Source organism: Oncorhynchus clarkii, chromosome 17 (assembly GCF_045791955.1).
Source record: "Oncorhynchus clarkii lewisi isolate Uvic-CL-2024 chromosome 17, UVic_Ocla_1.0, whole genome shotgun sequence".
Classification (NCBI taxonomy): domain Eukaryota; kingdom Metazoa; phylum Chordata; class Actinopteri; order Salmoniformes; family Salmonidae; genus Oncorhynchus; species Oncorhynchus clarkii.
The window spans coordinates 12,940,500-12,957,984 of NC_092163.1; the positions used below are offsets into that span (position 1 = coordinate 12,940,500).

The window sequence follows — 17,485 nt, forward strand, 5'->3', positions numbered from 1 at the left end:
TCTGAAAATGCTTCAATATGTTCCTTTCTTCCATGTTTTTGATTTTATTTTCTCTGAAATTGTTGATCAACTATCATTTAAAAAGCAGGGGAGAAGACCGTTTTCTTCCAAAGTTCTCAAGTCTGCTACATCCTTCTGTGGCTATCAGAGTAAATCCAAGAGTAAACTGTACTTCGTTTGAGTAAATTCCTTTGCCGTCTGTAGAAAGATTCTACTACTGACATACATCCAAAGCTACTGGCAGTGGTGGAAAAAGTACTCAATTGTCATACTTGAGTAGAAGTAAAGATACTTTAATAGAAAATGACTCCTGTGAAAGGGAGTCACACAGTAAAATACTACTTGAGCAAAAGTTAAAGTATTTGGTTTAAAATATACATAAGTATCAAAAGTAAATGTACTTTATCAAAAGAAAAAGTATAAACCATTTCAAATGTCTTATATTAAGCAAACCAGACAGCACCATTTTTATTTTTATTGGCAGATATCCAGGGGGACGCTCAGACATCATTTACAAATGAAGCATTTGTGTTTAGAGAGTCAGATCAAAGGCAGTATAGATGACCAGGGGATGTTCTCTTGATAAGTGTGCGAATTGGACCGTTTTCCTGTCAAAATGTAATGATAACTTTTGGGTGTCAGGGAAAATGGATGATGTAAAAAAGTACATTATTTTCTTTAGGAATGTAGTAAAGTAAAAATTGGCAAAAATATAAATAGTACAGTGCAGATACCCCAAAACAACTACTTAAGTGGTACTTTCAAGTATTTTTACTTAAGTACTTTACACTACTGGATAGCAGGACAACACCAGACAATAGTAATATATCATTATGTGATGCCATGAGTAGAATAATAGACTATTCCATGTTTTTGATCATAACCCAGCATTAACAATGCTGTTCAAACAAAAGCTAACAATGTATGAAAAATGACTTGTGTCCCACAATAGGGGACTAAACACAAGCTTTTATATGGTCCTGTGGGGTATGAACTGGTATTAGCTAGCTTTGACTGGTTTGTCCGGCTGTGCCTCCTTCTCCTAGGTGCAGTTGGATGCCACGTAAAGCCCATTACTATTGTATAGGCAAGACTCAACACAGAAAGGCAGGCCAGAGGATGCCTAAACCTTATGTACTATGGTAAAAGTCACGTGGGTATATAAGATGACAGCAGTATACTGTATGTGTACTGGTATAATTCATTATAAAGTAATGGATTTGGTCTATAAATAATATTGTTAAATACAGAGATGCCAGTCACATCACTGTGATTCCCAAGTGGAAACAGTGACTCATTAATCTATGAACAAATATTTCAGAGAATAACCCAGATCATTTGAATGGGCTGAAACTATTCTTGCATCTCAGCTGTGGGAATTTCAGCTGTGCCACTCTGGTTATAGAAAACCACCTCATCCTCTCCAGACAACTGCAAATAGACATATCAAACCTCTTCTTGCTCTTGGGACAATGGCGAGGGGGAGATCGGAAACCTGTTACATCAGTACAACAGAGAAAGGAGTGCAGGTGCCTTCACAGGGAGGGGCCTAGCTGATGGCAGATGACGTGACCTTGCCTTTGCTTTCTACCATTCCACATCCCCATAGACTGTTCTTGAAGGGTTGAGTGAGCATCAGAATCAACAATATTCCAAAAGTACCTGGAGAACTATTTGCCATACATTTTCAACCGTATCGTCATTTGAGCTCATTGAACTTGATCTTGATTTAATCAAAGACTGCCTACTAGAAAGAGGATAGTTAGTATACCAAGAGGTTTGGCAACGCTGGAGTGTATCAAGAGAAGTTGAAGACATATTTGTGATCGTCCATTTGTTACCTTATCATCATTTGAGATTATTTCACCACCTGCATACTTGAAAGAGGAGAAAAGCCAATTGTGACACAAGTAGGCCTTTTTTTTCAGTTACTTAGATGATTGATTTTTTCACTGTCTATTTTGTTAAGGCTTTTTCAGACACGTAAATCATTTAGGGCTTGCTGGAAAGAAACTGAACATTGATTTACCAGTTGTTCAATAAAAAATAAGTCATTCTTGAATGATTTGTGAGCTCTTCAGACACTCAAACCATTGATGTTTCATTATAAAGCAGTGGGAGATTGATTCAATTGTTTAGTCAGTACTACTTGTAAACAACATCAATTTACACAGACACAGGGCTACAAGATTTCTCCAACATCAAATGACTGAGTGCCTTTCACATTTTGGGCCCGGTCACATTTTTGTTGTTGTTGAATTCAAACATCTGCCTCCGTGTTTTCCCACAGATTTGAATACTTCAGAGGCAGCACTATCAAATTGCTTTCAAACAACTGGATCCATCTTTTTTCTATAGATCTCAGTACATTTAAAAAAGGCGCCACCAGCAGACCATTCAAGATGGATAAGTTCCGTATGATGTTCCAGTTCCTCCAATCCAATCAGGAGTCCTTCATGAATGGCATCTGTGGTATCATGGCCCTAGCTAGCGCCCAGCTCTACTCAGCCTTCGAGTTTAGCTGCCCTTGTATCCCGGAGTACAACTATGCCTATGGGATTGGACTACTGGTTCTTCCTACTAGGGTTCGTGTTGAATAACAATGTTTCGATGTTAGCTGAGGAGTGGAAAAGACCGACGGGGACAAGCTTCTCGGGATCCGCGACCAGGACGATATGAATAAAGTTCTGTGGAATTGGCACACGTGTAAGCCGCCTCTGGCACTGAGGAATCCCATGAAGGGCTCATACCAAATGGAGACGTCCATGGAGTCAGTGGAGGACCAAATGGATATGCTAACGGTCACGCTCCTGATTTGCCTAAGAGGGAATGGGCGGTATACTACAGCAAAGTTTGAACATTTCAAGAGGGAAAAGCACCATTCACTGTAGGATGGGATATGCACTGATTGACTATTTAGACTGATAAGACTGATTGTCCTTGAAGATTTAGTCTGTGGTTTAAAGATAGAATTGAAGTCCTTGTTGTGGAGGGCTTAGTTGATGGAGGGCTTAGTTGGAAATGTTTCCTGGCATCCAACATCAAACACTCCCACATTGGCACTTTTGTTGCTCCTTGGTTTCAGGATGGTTAACTGTATTTTTTTGTTAGAGTACCCAAAGGGGAGAACCTTAATTGAGTTGTTGTACATAATGTGTCAGATATGTCATGATGATGTACAGTCTGTTTGTTGTTATTACTGCTCTGTGTAGACTTTTGAAAAATTCTTTATCAGTTAAACCAAACATCAAATGGCTCCTTGTAGAATCAAGATGAAATGTTTCCTTTAGCCTAACGCTACTGTGGAAGCCTACATACAGAACTTTTTAATTAATCCTAGCTTACATTAAAAGCATAATTCTGAGATCAACCCCCCCAAAAATGTGTTTCTAAGATTTAATTTAGTTTTCCTACCAGGAAATACAGTAGATGTCAGACGTTTGCATACACCTTAGCCAAATACATTTAAACTCAGTTTTTCACAATTCCTGACATTTAATCTGAGTAAAGATTCCCTGTCTTAGGTCAGTTATGATCACCACTTTATTTTAAGAATGTGAAGTGTCAGAATAATAGTAGAGAGAATGATTTATTTCAGCTTTTATTTCTTTCATCACATTCCTAGTGGGTCAGAAGTTTACATACACTCAATTAGTATTTGGTAGCATTGCCTTTAAATTGTTTAACTTGGGTCAAAAGTTTTGGGTAGCCTTCCACAAGCTTCCCACAATAAGTTGGGTGAATTTTGGCCCATTCCTCCTGACAGAGCTGGTGTAACTGAGTCAAGTTTGTAGGTCTCCTTGCTCGAACACACTTTTTCAGTTCTGCCCACAAATTTTCTATAGGATTGAGGTCAGGGCATTGTGATGGCCACTCCAATACCTTGACTTTGTTGTCCTTAAGCCATTTTGCCACAACTTTGGAAGTATGCTTCGGGTCAATGTCCATTTGGAAGACCCATTTGCGACCAAGCAATATATCCACTTAATTTTCCTCCTCATGATGCCATCCATTTTGTGAAGTCCACCAGTGCCTCCTGCAGCAAAGCACCGCCACAACATGATTCTGCCACCCGAGTGCTTCACGGTTGGGATGGTTTTCTTCGGCTTGCAAGCCTCCCCCTTTTTCCTCCAAACATAACGATGGTCATTATGGCAAACAGTTCCATTTTTGTTTCATCAGACCAGAGGACATTTCTCCAAAAAGTTCGATCTTTGTCCCCATGTGCAGTTGCAAACCGTAGTCTGGCTTTTTGATGGCGGTTTTGGAGCAGTGGCTTCTTCCTTGCAGACCGGCCTTTCAGGTTATGTCGGTATAGGACTCGTTTTTACTGTGGATATAGATACTTTTGTACCTGTTTCCTCCAGCATCGTCACAAGGTCCTTTGCTGTTGTTCTGGGATTGATTTGCACTTTTCGCACCAAAGTACGTTCATCTCTAGGAGACAGAACGTGTCTCCTTCCTGAGCGGTATGACGGCTGTGTGGTCCCATGGTGTTTATACTTGCGTACTATTGTTTGTACAGATGAACGTGGTACCTTCAGGTGTTTGGAAATTGCTCCCAAGGATGAACCAGATTTGTGAGGTCTTGGCTGAATTCTTTTGATTTCCCCATGATGTCAAGCAAATATGCATTGAGTTTGAAGGTAGGCTTTGAAATACATCCACAGGTACACCTCCAATTGACTCAAATGATGACAATTAGCCTATCAGAAGCTTCTAAGCTATAACATCATTTTCTGGAATTTTCCAAGCTGTTTAAAGGCACAGTCAACTCAGTGTATGTAAACTTATGACCCACTGGAATTGTGATACAGTGAATTGTAAGTGAAATAGTTTGTCTGTAACAATAGTTGGAAAAATTACTTGTGTCATGCACAAAGTAGATGTCCTAACCGACTTGACAAAACTATAGTTTGCTAACAAGACATTTGTGGAGTGGTTGAAAAACGAGTTTTAATGACACCAACATAAGTGTATGCAAACTTCCGACTTCAACTGTATGAATGCAGCATTGGTGTGATCAACTTGGCTATGAGAGGTTCCACGACAAAGATATTGTAATTCCAAAACCAATGAGACTTCGAGCCAGAATTACCCTGTTGGGTGCGTCTCATGCTTGTGGAATCAACTTTTGTCTTCCTTAAAAGCATCGTTGTTTCTTTGCTAAACCCTTTGTAGAATACCAAACAAAGAGTGTGAAGGTGAACGGAAAGGCTCTGGAGCAACGAACCGCCCTTGCTGCCTCTGCCTGGCCGGTTCCCCTCTCTCCACTGGGATTCTCTGCCTCTAACCCTATTACAGGGGCTGAGTCACTGGCTTACTGGTGTTCTTTTATGCCGTCCCTAGGAGGGGTGCGTCACTTGAGTGGGTTGAGTCACTGACGTGATCTTCCTGTCTGGGTTGGCGCCCCCCCTTGGGTTGTGCCGTGGCGGAGATCTTTGTGGGCTATACTCAGCCTTGTCTCAAGATGGCAAGTTGGTGGTTGAAGATATCCCTCTAGTGGTGTGGGGGCTGTGTTTTGGAAAAGTGGGTGGGGTTATATCCTTCCTGTTTGGCCCTGTCCGGGGGTATCATCGGATGGGGCCACAGTGTCTCCTGACCCCTCCTGTCTCAGCCTCCAGTATTTATGCTGCAGTAGTTTATGTGTTGAGGGGATAGGGTCAGTTTGTTATATCTGGAGTACTTCTCCTGTCTTATCCGGTGTCCTGTGTGCATTTAAGTATGCTCTCTCTAATTCTCTCTTTCTCTCTTTCTTTCTCTCTTTCTCTCTTTCTTTCTCTCTCTCTGAGAACCTGAGCCCTAGGACCATGCATCAGGACTACCTTGCCTGATGACTCCTTGCTGTCCCCAGTCCACCTGGCCGTGCTGCTGCTCCAGTTTCAACTGTTCTGCCTGCAGCTATGGTACCCTGACCTGTTCACCGGACGTGCTACCTGTCCCAGACCTGCTGTTTTCAACTCTCTAGAGACAGCAGGAGCGGTAGAGATACTCTTAATGATCGGCTATGAAAAGCCAACTGACATTTACTCCTGAGATGCTGACTTGCTGCACCCTCAACAACTACTGTGATTATTATTATTTGACCATATTGGTCATTTATGAACATTTGAACATCTTGGCCATGTTCTGTTATAATCTCCACCCGACACAGCCAGAAGAGGACTGGCCACCCCTCATAGCCCGGTTCCTCTCTAGGTTTCTTCCTAAGTTTTGGCCTTTCTAGGGAGTTTTTCCTAGCCACCCTGCTTCTGCACCTGCATTGCTTGCTATTTGGGGTTTTAGGCTGGGTTTCTGTACAGCACTTTGAGATATCAGCTGATGTACGAAGGGCTATATAAATAAATTTGATTTGATTTTGATCAGAATGCCCTGAATGCTGGCTTAAAAGCTACCATGAGTAGTACGGTTTGTATTACTGGCATTTTGCAAACAATCAATGATTTAAACTTCCTTTCATACTCTAATGCTGACCGATAGTGTTAGATTGTTGTTCTGGAATGTTCTTTGACACACTCAAAAGGAACTTTTATTGATTGTCACAATTCTGTAAAAAACAGAATTTACAAATTGAAGAACATCTGTCAACTGTAACCCAGATACTAAAACATCAGCATACTGTATGTAATTCCATATGGTACTTACATGTGGGACTCAATTAAGAATTCCAAGCCTTCTCTCAACCATGACAAGTGTCCTCATGACCTGATAATCCATCTCACTCAGTCATTGCATGTACACTGGACACACACACACACACACACACACACACACACACACACACACACACACACACACACACACACACACACACACACACACACACACACACACACACACACACACACACACACACACACACACACACACACACACACACATTCGGCCATAACAATTTACATGATGGGATAGAAACAGGGTCAGGATTTGCATCTATCTTTCGTTTCATCCTATCTCCCAAGCTTTCAGGTAAAGTGCTTTTTAATCAGTCAACATTGGCAATCAATGTTTACTTCACTTTATCTGTCATAAAGCTTTTAAAATAACATTACTTAAAATTCAATTTATTTAATTACATATGCATGGCGATAGATGACATTTATCCTCATATATCAGTGAGTTGTTGACGGTTTGACATAACACTGCTCTCCTATAGCATACCACTAGAGGGTAGAAAAACTACAAATGCCAAATCTAACCTCCCAAAGCTGCTTGTCAACACCATTGAGGTATAAAAGAATGGTCAACACCCTGCTCATTTTTAAATCACAGGACACCAGATACAAGCATTTTGCTGCACCTACAATAACATCTGCTAAACACGTGTATGTGACCAATGAAATTTGATTTGAGGATGTTAATGGAGCCTGGGGCATCCTTATAAATCAAAAACGTCCATATCGACTGAACATCTTCATCTTGTTTTGTACTACACTCTCGTGGAAGCGTTGAACAGAGTAGCTGATTTGGTTCTGGGAGCAGAGATTCATCTTGGACCGACAGACAATACAGCTGTGCTGGATAATGATGATGTCATAATTATAGGATGATGAGAATGTAATGGATCCCGCGGAAGCCTCTACTTCCTCCTCATAGCAGCTCGTCCCAGATCAGTTTGGGCTGTATAGCCAACTTGTATGACCTATAGAGCAGATCTGGGAACAGGGTATCCTCCCACACACTGGTCATTTTCATTAGTAAGAAAACAACAGTTTCTCATTAGATAGGTTCAGGGAGTCACTCCCTCCCTGGTATGCTATGGGAGAGCAGGGTATCGTCAGACAGGGCCACAGTGTTCCCTGATGAGCGAGGGAGTTAGGGTCAGTCTGTCCTATCTGGTGTATTTCTCCTGTCTTATCTGGTGTCCTGTGTGATCTTAAGTATGCTTCCTCGAATTCTCCCATCTCTCTCTCTCTCTCTCTCTCTCTCTCTCTCTCCTCTCCCTTCCCAGAGGACCTGAGCCCTAGGACCAGACCATGCCTCAGCACTACCTGGCCTGAGGACTCCTGGCCGTCCCCTCCCTAGTCCACCTGGTCATGTTGCTGATCCAGTTTCTGCTGTTCTGCCTGAGGCTATGGAACTCTGACCTGTTCAGCAGACGTGATACCTTATCTCGGATCTGCTGTTTTGACCCTCTCTCTCTCTGTACTGCACCTGCTATCTCAACCTCTGAATGCTCAGCTATGAAAAGCCAACTGACATTTACTCCTGAGATGTTGACCTGTTGCACCCTCTATAACCACTGTGAATATAATTTGACAATGCTGGTCATCTATTAAACTTTTACAACATCTTGAAGAACAATCTGGCTATAATGGCCATGTACTCTTATTATCTCCACCTGGCACAGCCAGAAGAAGAGTGGTCACGACTCAGAACCTGGTTTCCCTTGAGGTTCCTGCCTTTCTAGTGAGTTTTTCCTAGCCACTGGGCTTCTACATCTGCATTGCTTGCTCTTTGGGGTTTTAAGCTGAGTTTCTGTATAATCACTTTGTGACATCTGCTAATGTAAAAATGGTTTTCTAGAAAAAAAATATGACAGAAAAACACATGATTTCACGTGTTTTTGGAACACTGCACGTGATCACGTTTTCACATGTAGTTTCATGTTGCCATGTGTTAACACATTAACTTCACATAAGATCACATGATAACATGAAAACGTGTTTTTGGAATACCTCACATGTGAAATGAATCTGTTTTTTCCCCCATAAGGGCTGTTTTAGTCTGTTTTCTTCCGTTTGGTGCCAAATGAACATGTCCCAGGGAACCTTCACATGTGAAATTAATTTGTTATTTTCCCCATAAGGGCTGTTTTAGTCTGTTTTCTTCTGTTTGGTGCCTAATGAACATGGCCCAGGGAACCAGGGTGCCAGGAAAGCATATATCCTCCTTCCTAGCTCCCTACCCTACAGCCCAAATCCTGCAGCTGTTGTCTCTGAGGCCTGTTGGCCTGGCAGGACTGACGTGTGGGGGTGGAAGGAGGGATGTCTCTGGCCATCTTTCACTCTCTAGTATTTATCTTTCTTTCTGCTTTCTTTTGATCTCCCTTTCTCGGTATTTCCCTCTCTCCAACCCTGCTCCTGTCTCTCTACCAACATGATAGCAACACGTTTATATATAGACTATAGATCAAGAGAAACAAAACTGGAAAATAATCAGGGCTTTGACTGATAGAGCTAGCTTCCCAATCCCCCTATATGCGTTGGCTGTGGTAGCCATGTTGGTTTTGTTGCCCAGTGATCGTTTTGTTGTTTTGACTAAAAGGGCTGGCTGCTGGCCTTTCCCTCACCCTGCCTGGCTTTGCATTGCTGGGTTGCAACGTACATATAGCACATAATTAATGAGCAACTGGGATGTTGTTTGGTTGTCTGGACAGCAGCAGTGCACATGTCACTGACTGGGCCCTCCCTGTCTTTCCTGCAAGACTCCAACACACACAGAGGGAGAAACTCACAACCCTCACACCGTATCCAGTCGTCTCATTCGTCTATGTCTAAGCCCCTCTGCCTACCCTCCTGCCTATGCCTGTTTTCATCTCTCCCAGGGAGAGAGGGAGAGAGACAGGGATTGGAGGACGGAGGGAGAGGGGGAGGGTCCAAAGGAGAGGGAGGGGGGGAGGGAAACGAGAGTTGCGAGGCAAAGGACTGGTCACATGACCAACAGCCAGAGCTCTGTTTACAAACCAGAGAGAGAGAGAGAGAGAGACCCTTGTATTGAATTGAGAGAGGCAGAGGCAGAAATATAGGAACAGCAGCAGCAATAGCAGAAGCAGCAGAGGAGGATCGAGGCAGATTTCTAGACCACCATTATGGATTGAGACGAAGAGGGAACCCTGCCACCATGACCAGGCCAGCTGGAGGTGGGAGACTGTCTTTGTCTCAACATTTTTCTCAATCGAAGCAGCAGATGGTTAGAGGGAGAGTAGGAACTTCCCCCTCCTAAATACGCACACAGACACGTACACACACACAGACATGTACACACTAGCAAAATATCCCAGCTAGAAGACTGTCCTTTGTGTTTTGGGCGAATCATGTTTTTCCTGCTGTGAAGAGTACGCTCTACCCCTCTAGTAGATCAGAGCCCTGAAGGAGTAGAGGAAGAGAAGGAGAAGAGAGGGCAGACAGAGGGGATAAGGCTTGTGAAAATCCCTCTGTTCAGAAGGATTTGGAGGGGGACAAAGCAGGGACTAATACCTCCCACACTGGAATAAGAGCAGGGACTCTGTCGTTTGGAATGGTTTTCTGTCACTGTGATGAACTGGACAGTTGTTGTTTACCGGATTGCAATTTATGGGGCTGTTTTTCTCCTGAATGCAAGTTGTTTTGATTGGGAGGAAAGGAAATGTGTGTTGTTTTGATTGGGAGGAAAGGAAATGTGTGTTGTTTTGCTCCGTGTCGAGAGAAGATTTCACCAGTGGACATTGACATGAGGTAAGAGCCATGTGACTAAACTGATTTCTTCATCTCTCTCTGACAGTCATCACTTGGACGTCAATGTCGAGAGAGGAGAAGGAGCACACACGAGGACTGCAGCACTCCCAATCCCACATCTCCCATTCCTAACTGTCGGGAGCTAATCCAGATTTGGGAATGTTGCGCATGGATTGCTGAGTGGACAAAACCGCACAGCCAGAATCTGCACAATCTTCTTCTCGGAATTCTGATCATCTTCATGGTTTTGTTTGTGGACGATCCACCACGACCTCAAACCACCCCAGCGACTCATTTGTCTTCTTTTAGCCCCAGTTTAGAGACTGATTTTGGGCTTCCGGGCGTCGGGGTAACCTGGTAGTTTGGCCCTCATACAGGTCCAGCCTTCTCCTGACAGGGCCTGGATTTACTGCTGCAGTCCTGGGAGTCAGATTTCATGCAACCATTCCAATGGTGTAACGGTGAGTGTTTTCCCCCAACCTTCTGCCAAGTCAATGTAACGCAGTCTGTAGCTTACACAGCCTGTGTGTTCCACTATAACTCTCCCCCCTCCCTTCAACTCTTTACTTACTGCTAACAGGGCTTCTGTAATTGATATGCTTGAGAAATGACGAAATTGAATGTGGGTTCAGTTGGGTTTTGTCGAAAGGGTGAAACGGCACTCAAAATAATTCAATTTTCCAGGGTGATGTTTAGTTAGTTATATATACAGTGGGGCAAAAAAGTATTTAGTCAGCCACCAATTGTGCAAGTTCTCCCACTTAAAAAGATGAGAGGCCTGTAATTTTCATCATAGGTACACTTCAACTATGACAGACAAAATGAGAAGAAAAAATCTAGAAAATCACATTGTAGGATTTTTTATTTATTTGCAAATGATGGTGGAAAATAGGTATTTGGTCACCTACAAACAAGCAAGATTTCTGGCTCTCACAGACCTGTAACTTCTGACTAAATACTTTTTTACCCCACTGTATATAGGCTACATAGCAACCATCATGTAACTGTAACTAACGGTACGACTAGAGGTTGTTTAGCTATTCAATACCTAGCCGGTCTCTGCATATGGTCCATTCTACATCTGAGAAAATAAACTGTCTATGTAACCATGTTTCAATTCTAAGACCCCCCCCTTACTCCCATTCGCCCCTCCCTTAACCCCAATGTCAAATGAATGATCCCATCCCCCCCCACTGTGCTCAAGCTGTACCCGTTCTATCACTCATTAAGTGACATGGCCATGGCCGTTAAAACAGACTGGCAAAGAGAGGGGGGTAAGGGGGCATCTCGTCCGTGGTGAGGCAAATTCACAAGAACAGAACACATGGGGCATATGGGTGGAAGTGATGCTTCCTGGTTACCATTGTCTTGCCAAATGGTGCCTCAGTCCCTAGAGTGTTGTGTGTCTGTTCATGAAAAGGCTAGCTAAAGCCCCCAACCAACCCCCACCCATGACACACACACACACACACAACCCACAGACCAGCCACCTAGTCTGTGAAGGGGAGTCTGTGGAACAGATGGCCCACCGACGGAAGTGGAGCCACCGTACTCCATGTTGGTTTAGTTCACTGCCAATTACGTGCCTCGGCTCCAGTCAGAGCAGAGCAATACAGAGCAGTACGGGTGGGATGGGAGCCAAATACCAGGCAGTCACTTCCCCCTCCCTCCCCACCAAATATTGACCTTGTGGTTTGGATTGTCAATACAAGGCTTACTAGGCTTTCTAACATGAAGCCCTAGATAGTAAAACACATGTCGGTGGCTCTGGTGTCCTACATGGAGGGTATAATGGAGATGTCTAAGGGAGGAATACCATACAATAAGCAACGCAGTTATAACGAGAGCCTTATATTTAGACTGAAATATATTAGTCCATGTATAAATATGTCTCTAGTTATAACACCTACGTGAGAAGTGAACCAGCGAGAGATTCTGCGTTCCATTTTAGTGTCTCTCCTGTTTTAAAAGGTGTGTAAACAAGAAGCTGTGAGCCGTTTGCATGTGGGGATATGTCCCCGGCTCCTCTGTTTTGAGAGGGGAAAACATATTAGTATTTGTAACACTTACATTATATGGTAAGTGAGGTAAGCTGTGACATGTTTTCGTTCATGTCCCTCTGTTGTTTTGACAACCTCTTTCATGACAACAACCTGTGTGCAAATATATATTTTTCTTCTCAGGATGCTTGTGGTTTAGGTCTCCAGCACTTTGAGAAGTACTGTGGACATAGCAAGATGGATACCACTTACCACCTGCCACTCAATGTCTATGTGATAGTGCTGGGCATCGGCCTGTTCGTTTTCATGCTCAGCCTCATCTTCTGCTGCTACCTCTTCAGGTATGTAGGGTCATCACTAGCTGGAACAGCCACAAAGTGATAAACCCTGCCTATTTCTACAATTTAACATCTGAATTTAAACCTAACATTAACCATACTGCTAAACTTATGCCTAACCCAAACCTTAAATTAAGACCAAAAAGCTCCTTTTTGTGCTCATTAATTTTTACGATATAGTGAATTTTGACTTTGTGGCTTGGAAACTGTAGGGGGAAGGACACAAACAAAGATGGCTGCTGGCTGGTTGCCATTGCAATCAGGATATTAACATGTAGACTTATCCACATGGAGGCTTCACTTACTATGCTTCAAGAGCATTATTATTAATTATGTATTATATCATATTATAGGCCTATGATATTATTTATATACAGTATCAGTCAAAAGTTTAGACACACCTACTCCTTCCAGGGTTTTTCTTTATTTTTACTATTTTCTACATTGTAGAATAGTGAAGACATCAAAACTATGAAATAACACATTACATGATTCCATGTAACCAAGAAAGTGTTAAACAAATCAAAATATATTTTATATGTGAGATTCGTCAAAGTAGCCACCCTTTGCGTTGATGACAGACATTTTAAAGTGATGCCAAATTGTGTACTACGTCATCCATTTCGTGTACGTTATCCCCCCCCAAATAAGAAATGTTATGAATTCCAATTCACACAATATGTTTCAAATTTGTAAATCAAAGTTTATTTGTCAACTTAAGTGCTTCCCGGACTCCATCTTTATACACGGCCATTTTGTATTGTTCTCTTTGTAGGTTGAAACAGCAAGGGACGAGGGAGCAGTTTAGCTACAATGAGGTAGGCCTTTCTCTACACGAGCACATGTAGCACTGGGGTCTGACCAGGGTTCAACTACTACTACAGTATTTCACACTGTTGTCGTCAGCGTGCGTTGAAACAACGCCCACTACTCTTTATAGTTAACCTTCCATTACGTCAACCTTGGATTTGTGCCAATACCTGTGTGTGTGTCAAGTAGCTTACATCTAACATATGTACAAACTGCTCTTTTGTTCTCAATAGGTGGTTCTTAAAGGGGCAGGCAAGAAGCTGAGCCTTCTAGGAGTAAGTCGTGTTATTCTGTGTGACGTTTTTATTTCAATATGCAGATCGTTTGGAAAATAATGTAACATTTTCTGACCCATTTCTGTGTGGGCGATGCAATGCCGTTCATTTAACCTGGTGTCGAGTGTTTGAACTCAGATGATGTATTTAACTTCGTGCTGAGGGCGGGTTGACTCGATCATTGTTCTTGTAAATGTGACCACACACACGCACACTAACACCATTTTTTTCTTCTTGCCCTTAAAGCAAACGTGTGCAGTATGTTTGGAAGAGTTTCGGACCAGAGATGAGCTAGCCGTGTGTCCGTGTTCGCACGCATTTCACAAGAAGTGAGTTAACCGTCAGGCTCGCCTTATAGACAGAGCTTACAAAATGTCAACACGTCTGTGGTCATAATGACGTTCCAGAGGCAGCTGAAACTAACATGATCACATCATAAATCCTTCTGGTTCCATCCCCCCTTTCCTTGAAGTTAACATCCTTGTCAGATCAATGATTAGCTCATGGAAGAAAGGAATGAAGGACAGACAGAATAAATGAAGGATGCATCTCGATAATATTTAAACAGGTTATGCACTTTGAGGAAAATCGGTCTATTTTGTGTGTCCCATCCAGGTGCCTGCTGAAGTGGCTGGAGATCCGTAGCGTGTGCCCCATGTGTAATAAGCCCATCCTCAGGCTCCACCCAGACCCCACACAGGGAACTGAGGGGCCCCAGGACCCAGAGGAGGTGTGAAGGACCCTCAGGGGCCACCACGACCGCCATACGCACCTGTACGCATTTACACGGAATTGATGGTCATTTTATGGACATCACAGAGTCGATTGTATTCTTAAAGTGGCTTCCATGGTGTTAGTCTTTGACTGAGCATTAATCAATATGGCTGGGTTTTGGGTACTGTACATGGATGTTGATTACACCCGTCCAGGCCTTTCAGATCGTCAAGAAAGTCAACGATGACCGAGGGGGCAGGGCGCAAGAGTGTGTTTCAGGATCGGGCCCTACTAGTTTAGCAATGGAACCTAAAAACAAAATGATAACTCTAACCTTGAGGGATGTGGTGTTTGGAATTTGGCCATACTAGCATGCCAATGGGGCTTCCCACACGAAATTAAGGATAGGGTAGGGGCTCGGGTGCAGCAGGTCAGTTTGGGATTGGGCCCTCCTAGCTTAGCAGTGGAGCTTCATAAAGCTGCCGTCTAGCCTCCCCCTTTAGATCAGCGAGAATGAGTAAAGGCTATACGGACACTCCTGACCCAAATATTCATTTTTCAGCAGCGTACTAATGGTATCTCCAGTGAGAATGAGAGGAAAGTGACATAGGAACGGGAGCCACTTTAGAATATCGAGTTCTCCCCGTCATTGGACGATGCCTGGTACAACACTGCCAGAAACAGCCAATCACAAACGACACGTCTGGCATTCTGAGAAGGTCATTGGTCGAGTATCAGGATTGATGTAAATGGATACCTCTCATACCTCAGGGGTGTTACAATACAAGCCAGCACAAACATGCCATTCAATACCATGTGCCACACACAGAACATGTCCAACACTGCCAACTCCAACCAAGGCAACACTATACTGAGGTAGTCAAAACATTGGTCACGTTCCAGGCCGACTACATTGCAGTCGTGCCACACGCAGCAACAAATGGTTCTATGCCACATCATAGACTGCGTAGTCGTATGCGGTTAGCTGATATGTGAAACACTTATCCAGGCGTGGAGATCTGGCAAGCGACTGCAATGTAGTCGGTCTGGAACGCAGCCATTGAGATCTGGCAAGCGACTGCAATGTAGTTGGTCTGGAACGCGGCCAAAGGCTGGAATCACAAAACCAGTCCAATACCAACATTACAGCAGCTCTCTGATGTACAGAACTATATATCCAGGAGTGTGTCTGAAATGGCACCCTATTCCTTACAGTGTCCTTACAGAGTCCTTACTTACCTTTGACCAAAACCCTATGCAGGCCCTGGTCAAAAGTAGTGTACTATATAGGGAATAGGGTGCCATTTCTGACACAAACCAGGTCCATAACCTCGAAGACTGATAGACAGCTAGTCTTGCTTGTATGTATGTAACGTTGTGACCCCTCCCATCTTGTAATTTTGTATTGTTTGTCGCTTTTAAATAAAATATGTATCCTCTCTGTGGTGCATCTGTATCCTCTCTGTGGTGCATCTGTATCCTCTCTGTGGTGCATCTGTATCCTCTCTGTGGTGCATTATTTAGTCTGCTCCCAGGCAGACTAAATAACTTTTTTGCCCGCTTTGAGGACAATACAGTGCCACTGACACAGCCTGCAACGAAAACATGCGGTCTCTCCTTCACTGCAGCCGAGGTGAGTAAGACATTTAAACGTGTTAACCCTCGCAAGGCTGCAGGCCCAGACGGCATCCCCAGCCGCGCCCTCAGAGCATGCGCAGACCAGCTGGCCGGTGTGTTTACGGACATATTCAATCAATCCCTATACCAGTCTGCTGTTCCCACATGCTTCAAGAGGGCCACCATTGTTCCTGTTCCCAAGAAAGCTAAGGTAACTGAGCTAAACGACTACCGCCCCGTAGCACTCACTTCCGTCATCATGAAGTGCTTTGAGAGACTAGTCAAGGACCATATCACCTCCACCCTACCTGACACCCTAGACCCACTCCAATTTGCTTACCGCCCAAATAGGTCCACAGACGATGCAATCTCAACCACACTGCACACTGCCCTAACCCATCTGGACAAGAGGAATACCTATGTGAGAATGCTGTTCATTGACTACAGCTCGGCATTCAACACCATAGTAGCCTCCAAGCTCGTCATCAAGCTCGAGACCCTGGGTCTCGACCCCGCCCTGTGCAACTGGGTACTGGACTTCCTGACGGGCCGCCCCCAGGTGGTGAGGGTAGGCAACAACATCTCCTCCCCGCTGATCCTCAACACTGGGGCCCCACAAGGGTGCGTTCTGAGCCCTCTCCTGTACTCCCTGTTCACCCACGACTGCACGCCTCCAACTCAATCATCAAGTTTGCGGACGACACAACAGTGGTAGGCTTGATTACCAACAACGACGAGACGGCCTACAGGGAGGAGGTGAGGGCCCTCGGAGCGTGGTGTCAGGAAAATAACCTCACACTCAACGTCAACAAAACTAAGGAGATGATTGTGGACTTCAGGAAACAGCAGAGGGAACACCCCCCTATCCACATCGATGGAACAGTAGTGGAGAGGGTAGCAAGTTTTAAGTTCCTCGGCATACACATCACAGACAAACTGAATTGGTCCACTCACACAGACAGCATTGTGAAGAAGGCGCAGCAGCGCCTCTTCAACCTCAGGAGGCTGAAGAAATTTGGCTTGTCACCAAAAGCACTCACAAACTTCTACAGATGCACAATCGAGAGCATCCTGGCGGGCTATATCACCGCCTGGTACGGCAACTGCTCCGCCCTCAACCGTAAGGCTCTCCAGAGGGTAGTGAGGTCTGCACAACGTATCACCGGGGGCAAACTACCTGCCCTCCAGGACACCTACACCACCCGATGTTACAGGAAGGCCATAAAGATCATCAAGGACATCAACCACCCGAGCCACTGCCTGTTCACCCCGCTATCATCCAGAAGGCGAGGTCA

General features: G+C 44.0%; 1 protein-coding gene across 1 annotated transcript; it reads left to right on the top strand.

Moving 5' to 3' along the window:
- The first annotated feature begins 9,641 nt into the window (after positions 1-9,641).
- On the top strand, positions 9,642-16,014 carry LOC139370291 (RING finger protein 122-like). The gene is made up of 7 exons (XM_071109683.1): positions 9,642-9,862; positions 10,483-10,897; positions 12,620-12,777; positions 13,550-13,592; positions 13,818-13,859; positions 14,106-14,188; positions 14,475-16,014. Exons 3-7 carry the CDS (start codon positions 12,674-12,676, stop codon positions 14,593-14,595), a joined length of 393 nt encoding a protein of 130 aa, XP_070965784.1. The 5' UTR covers positions 9,642-9,862; positions 10,483-10,897; positions 12,620-12,673; the 3' UTR covers positions 14,596-16,014.
- The last annotated feature ends 1,471 nt before the right edge of the window (positions 16,015-17,485 follow it).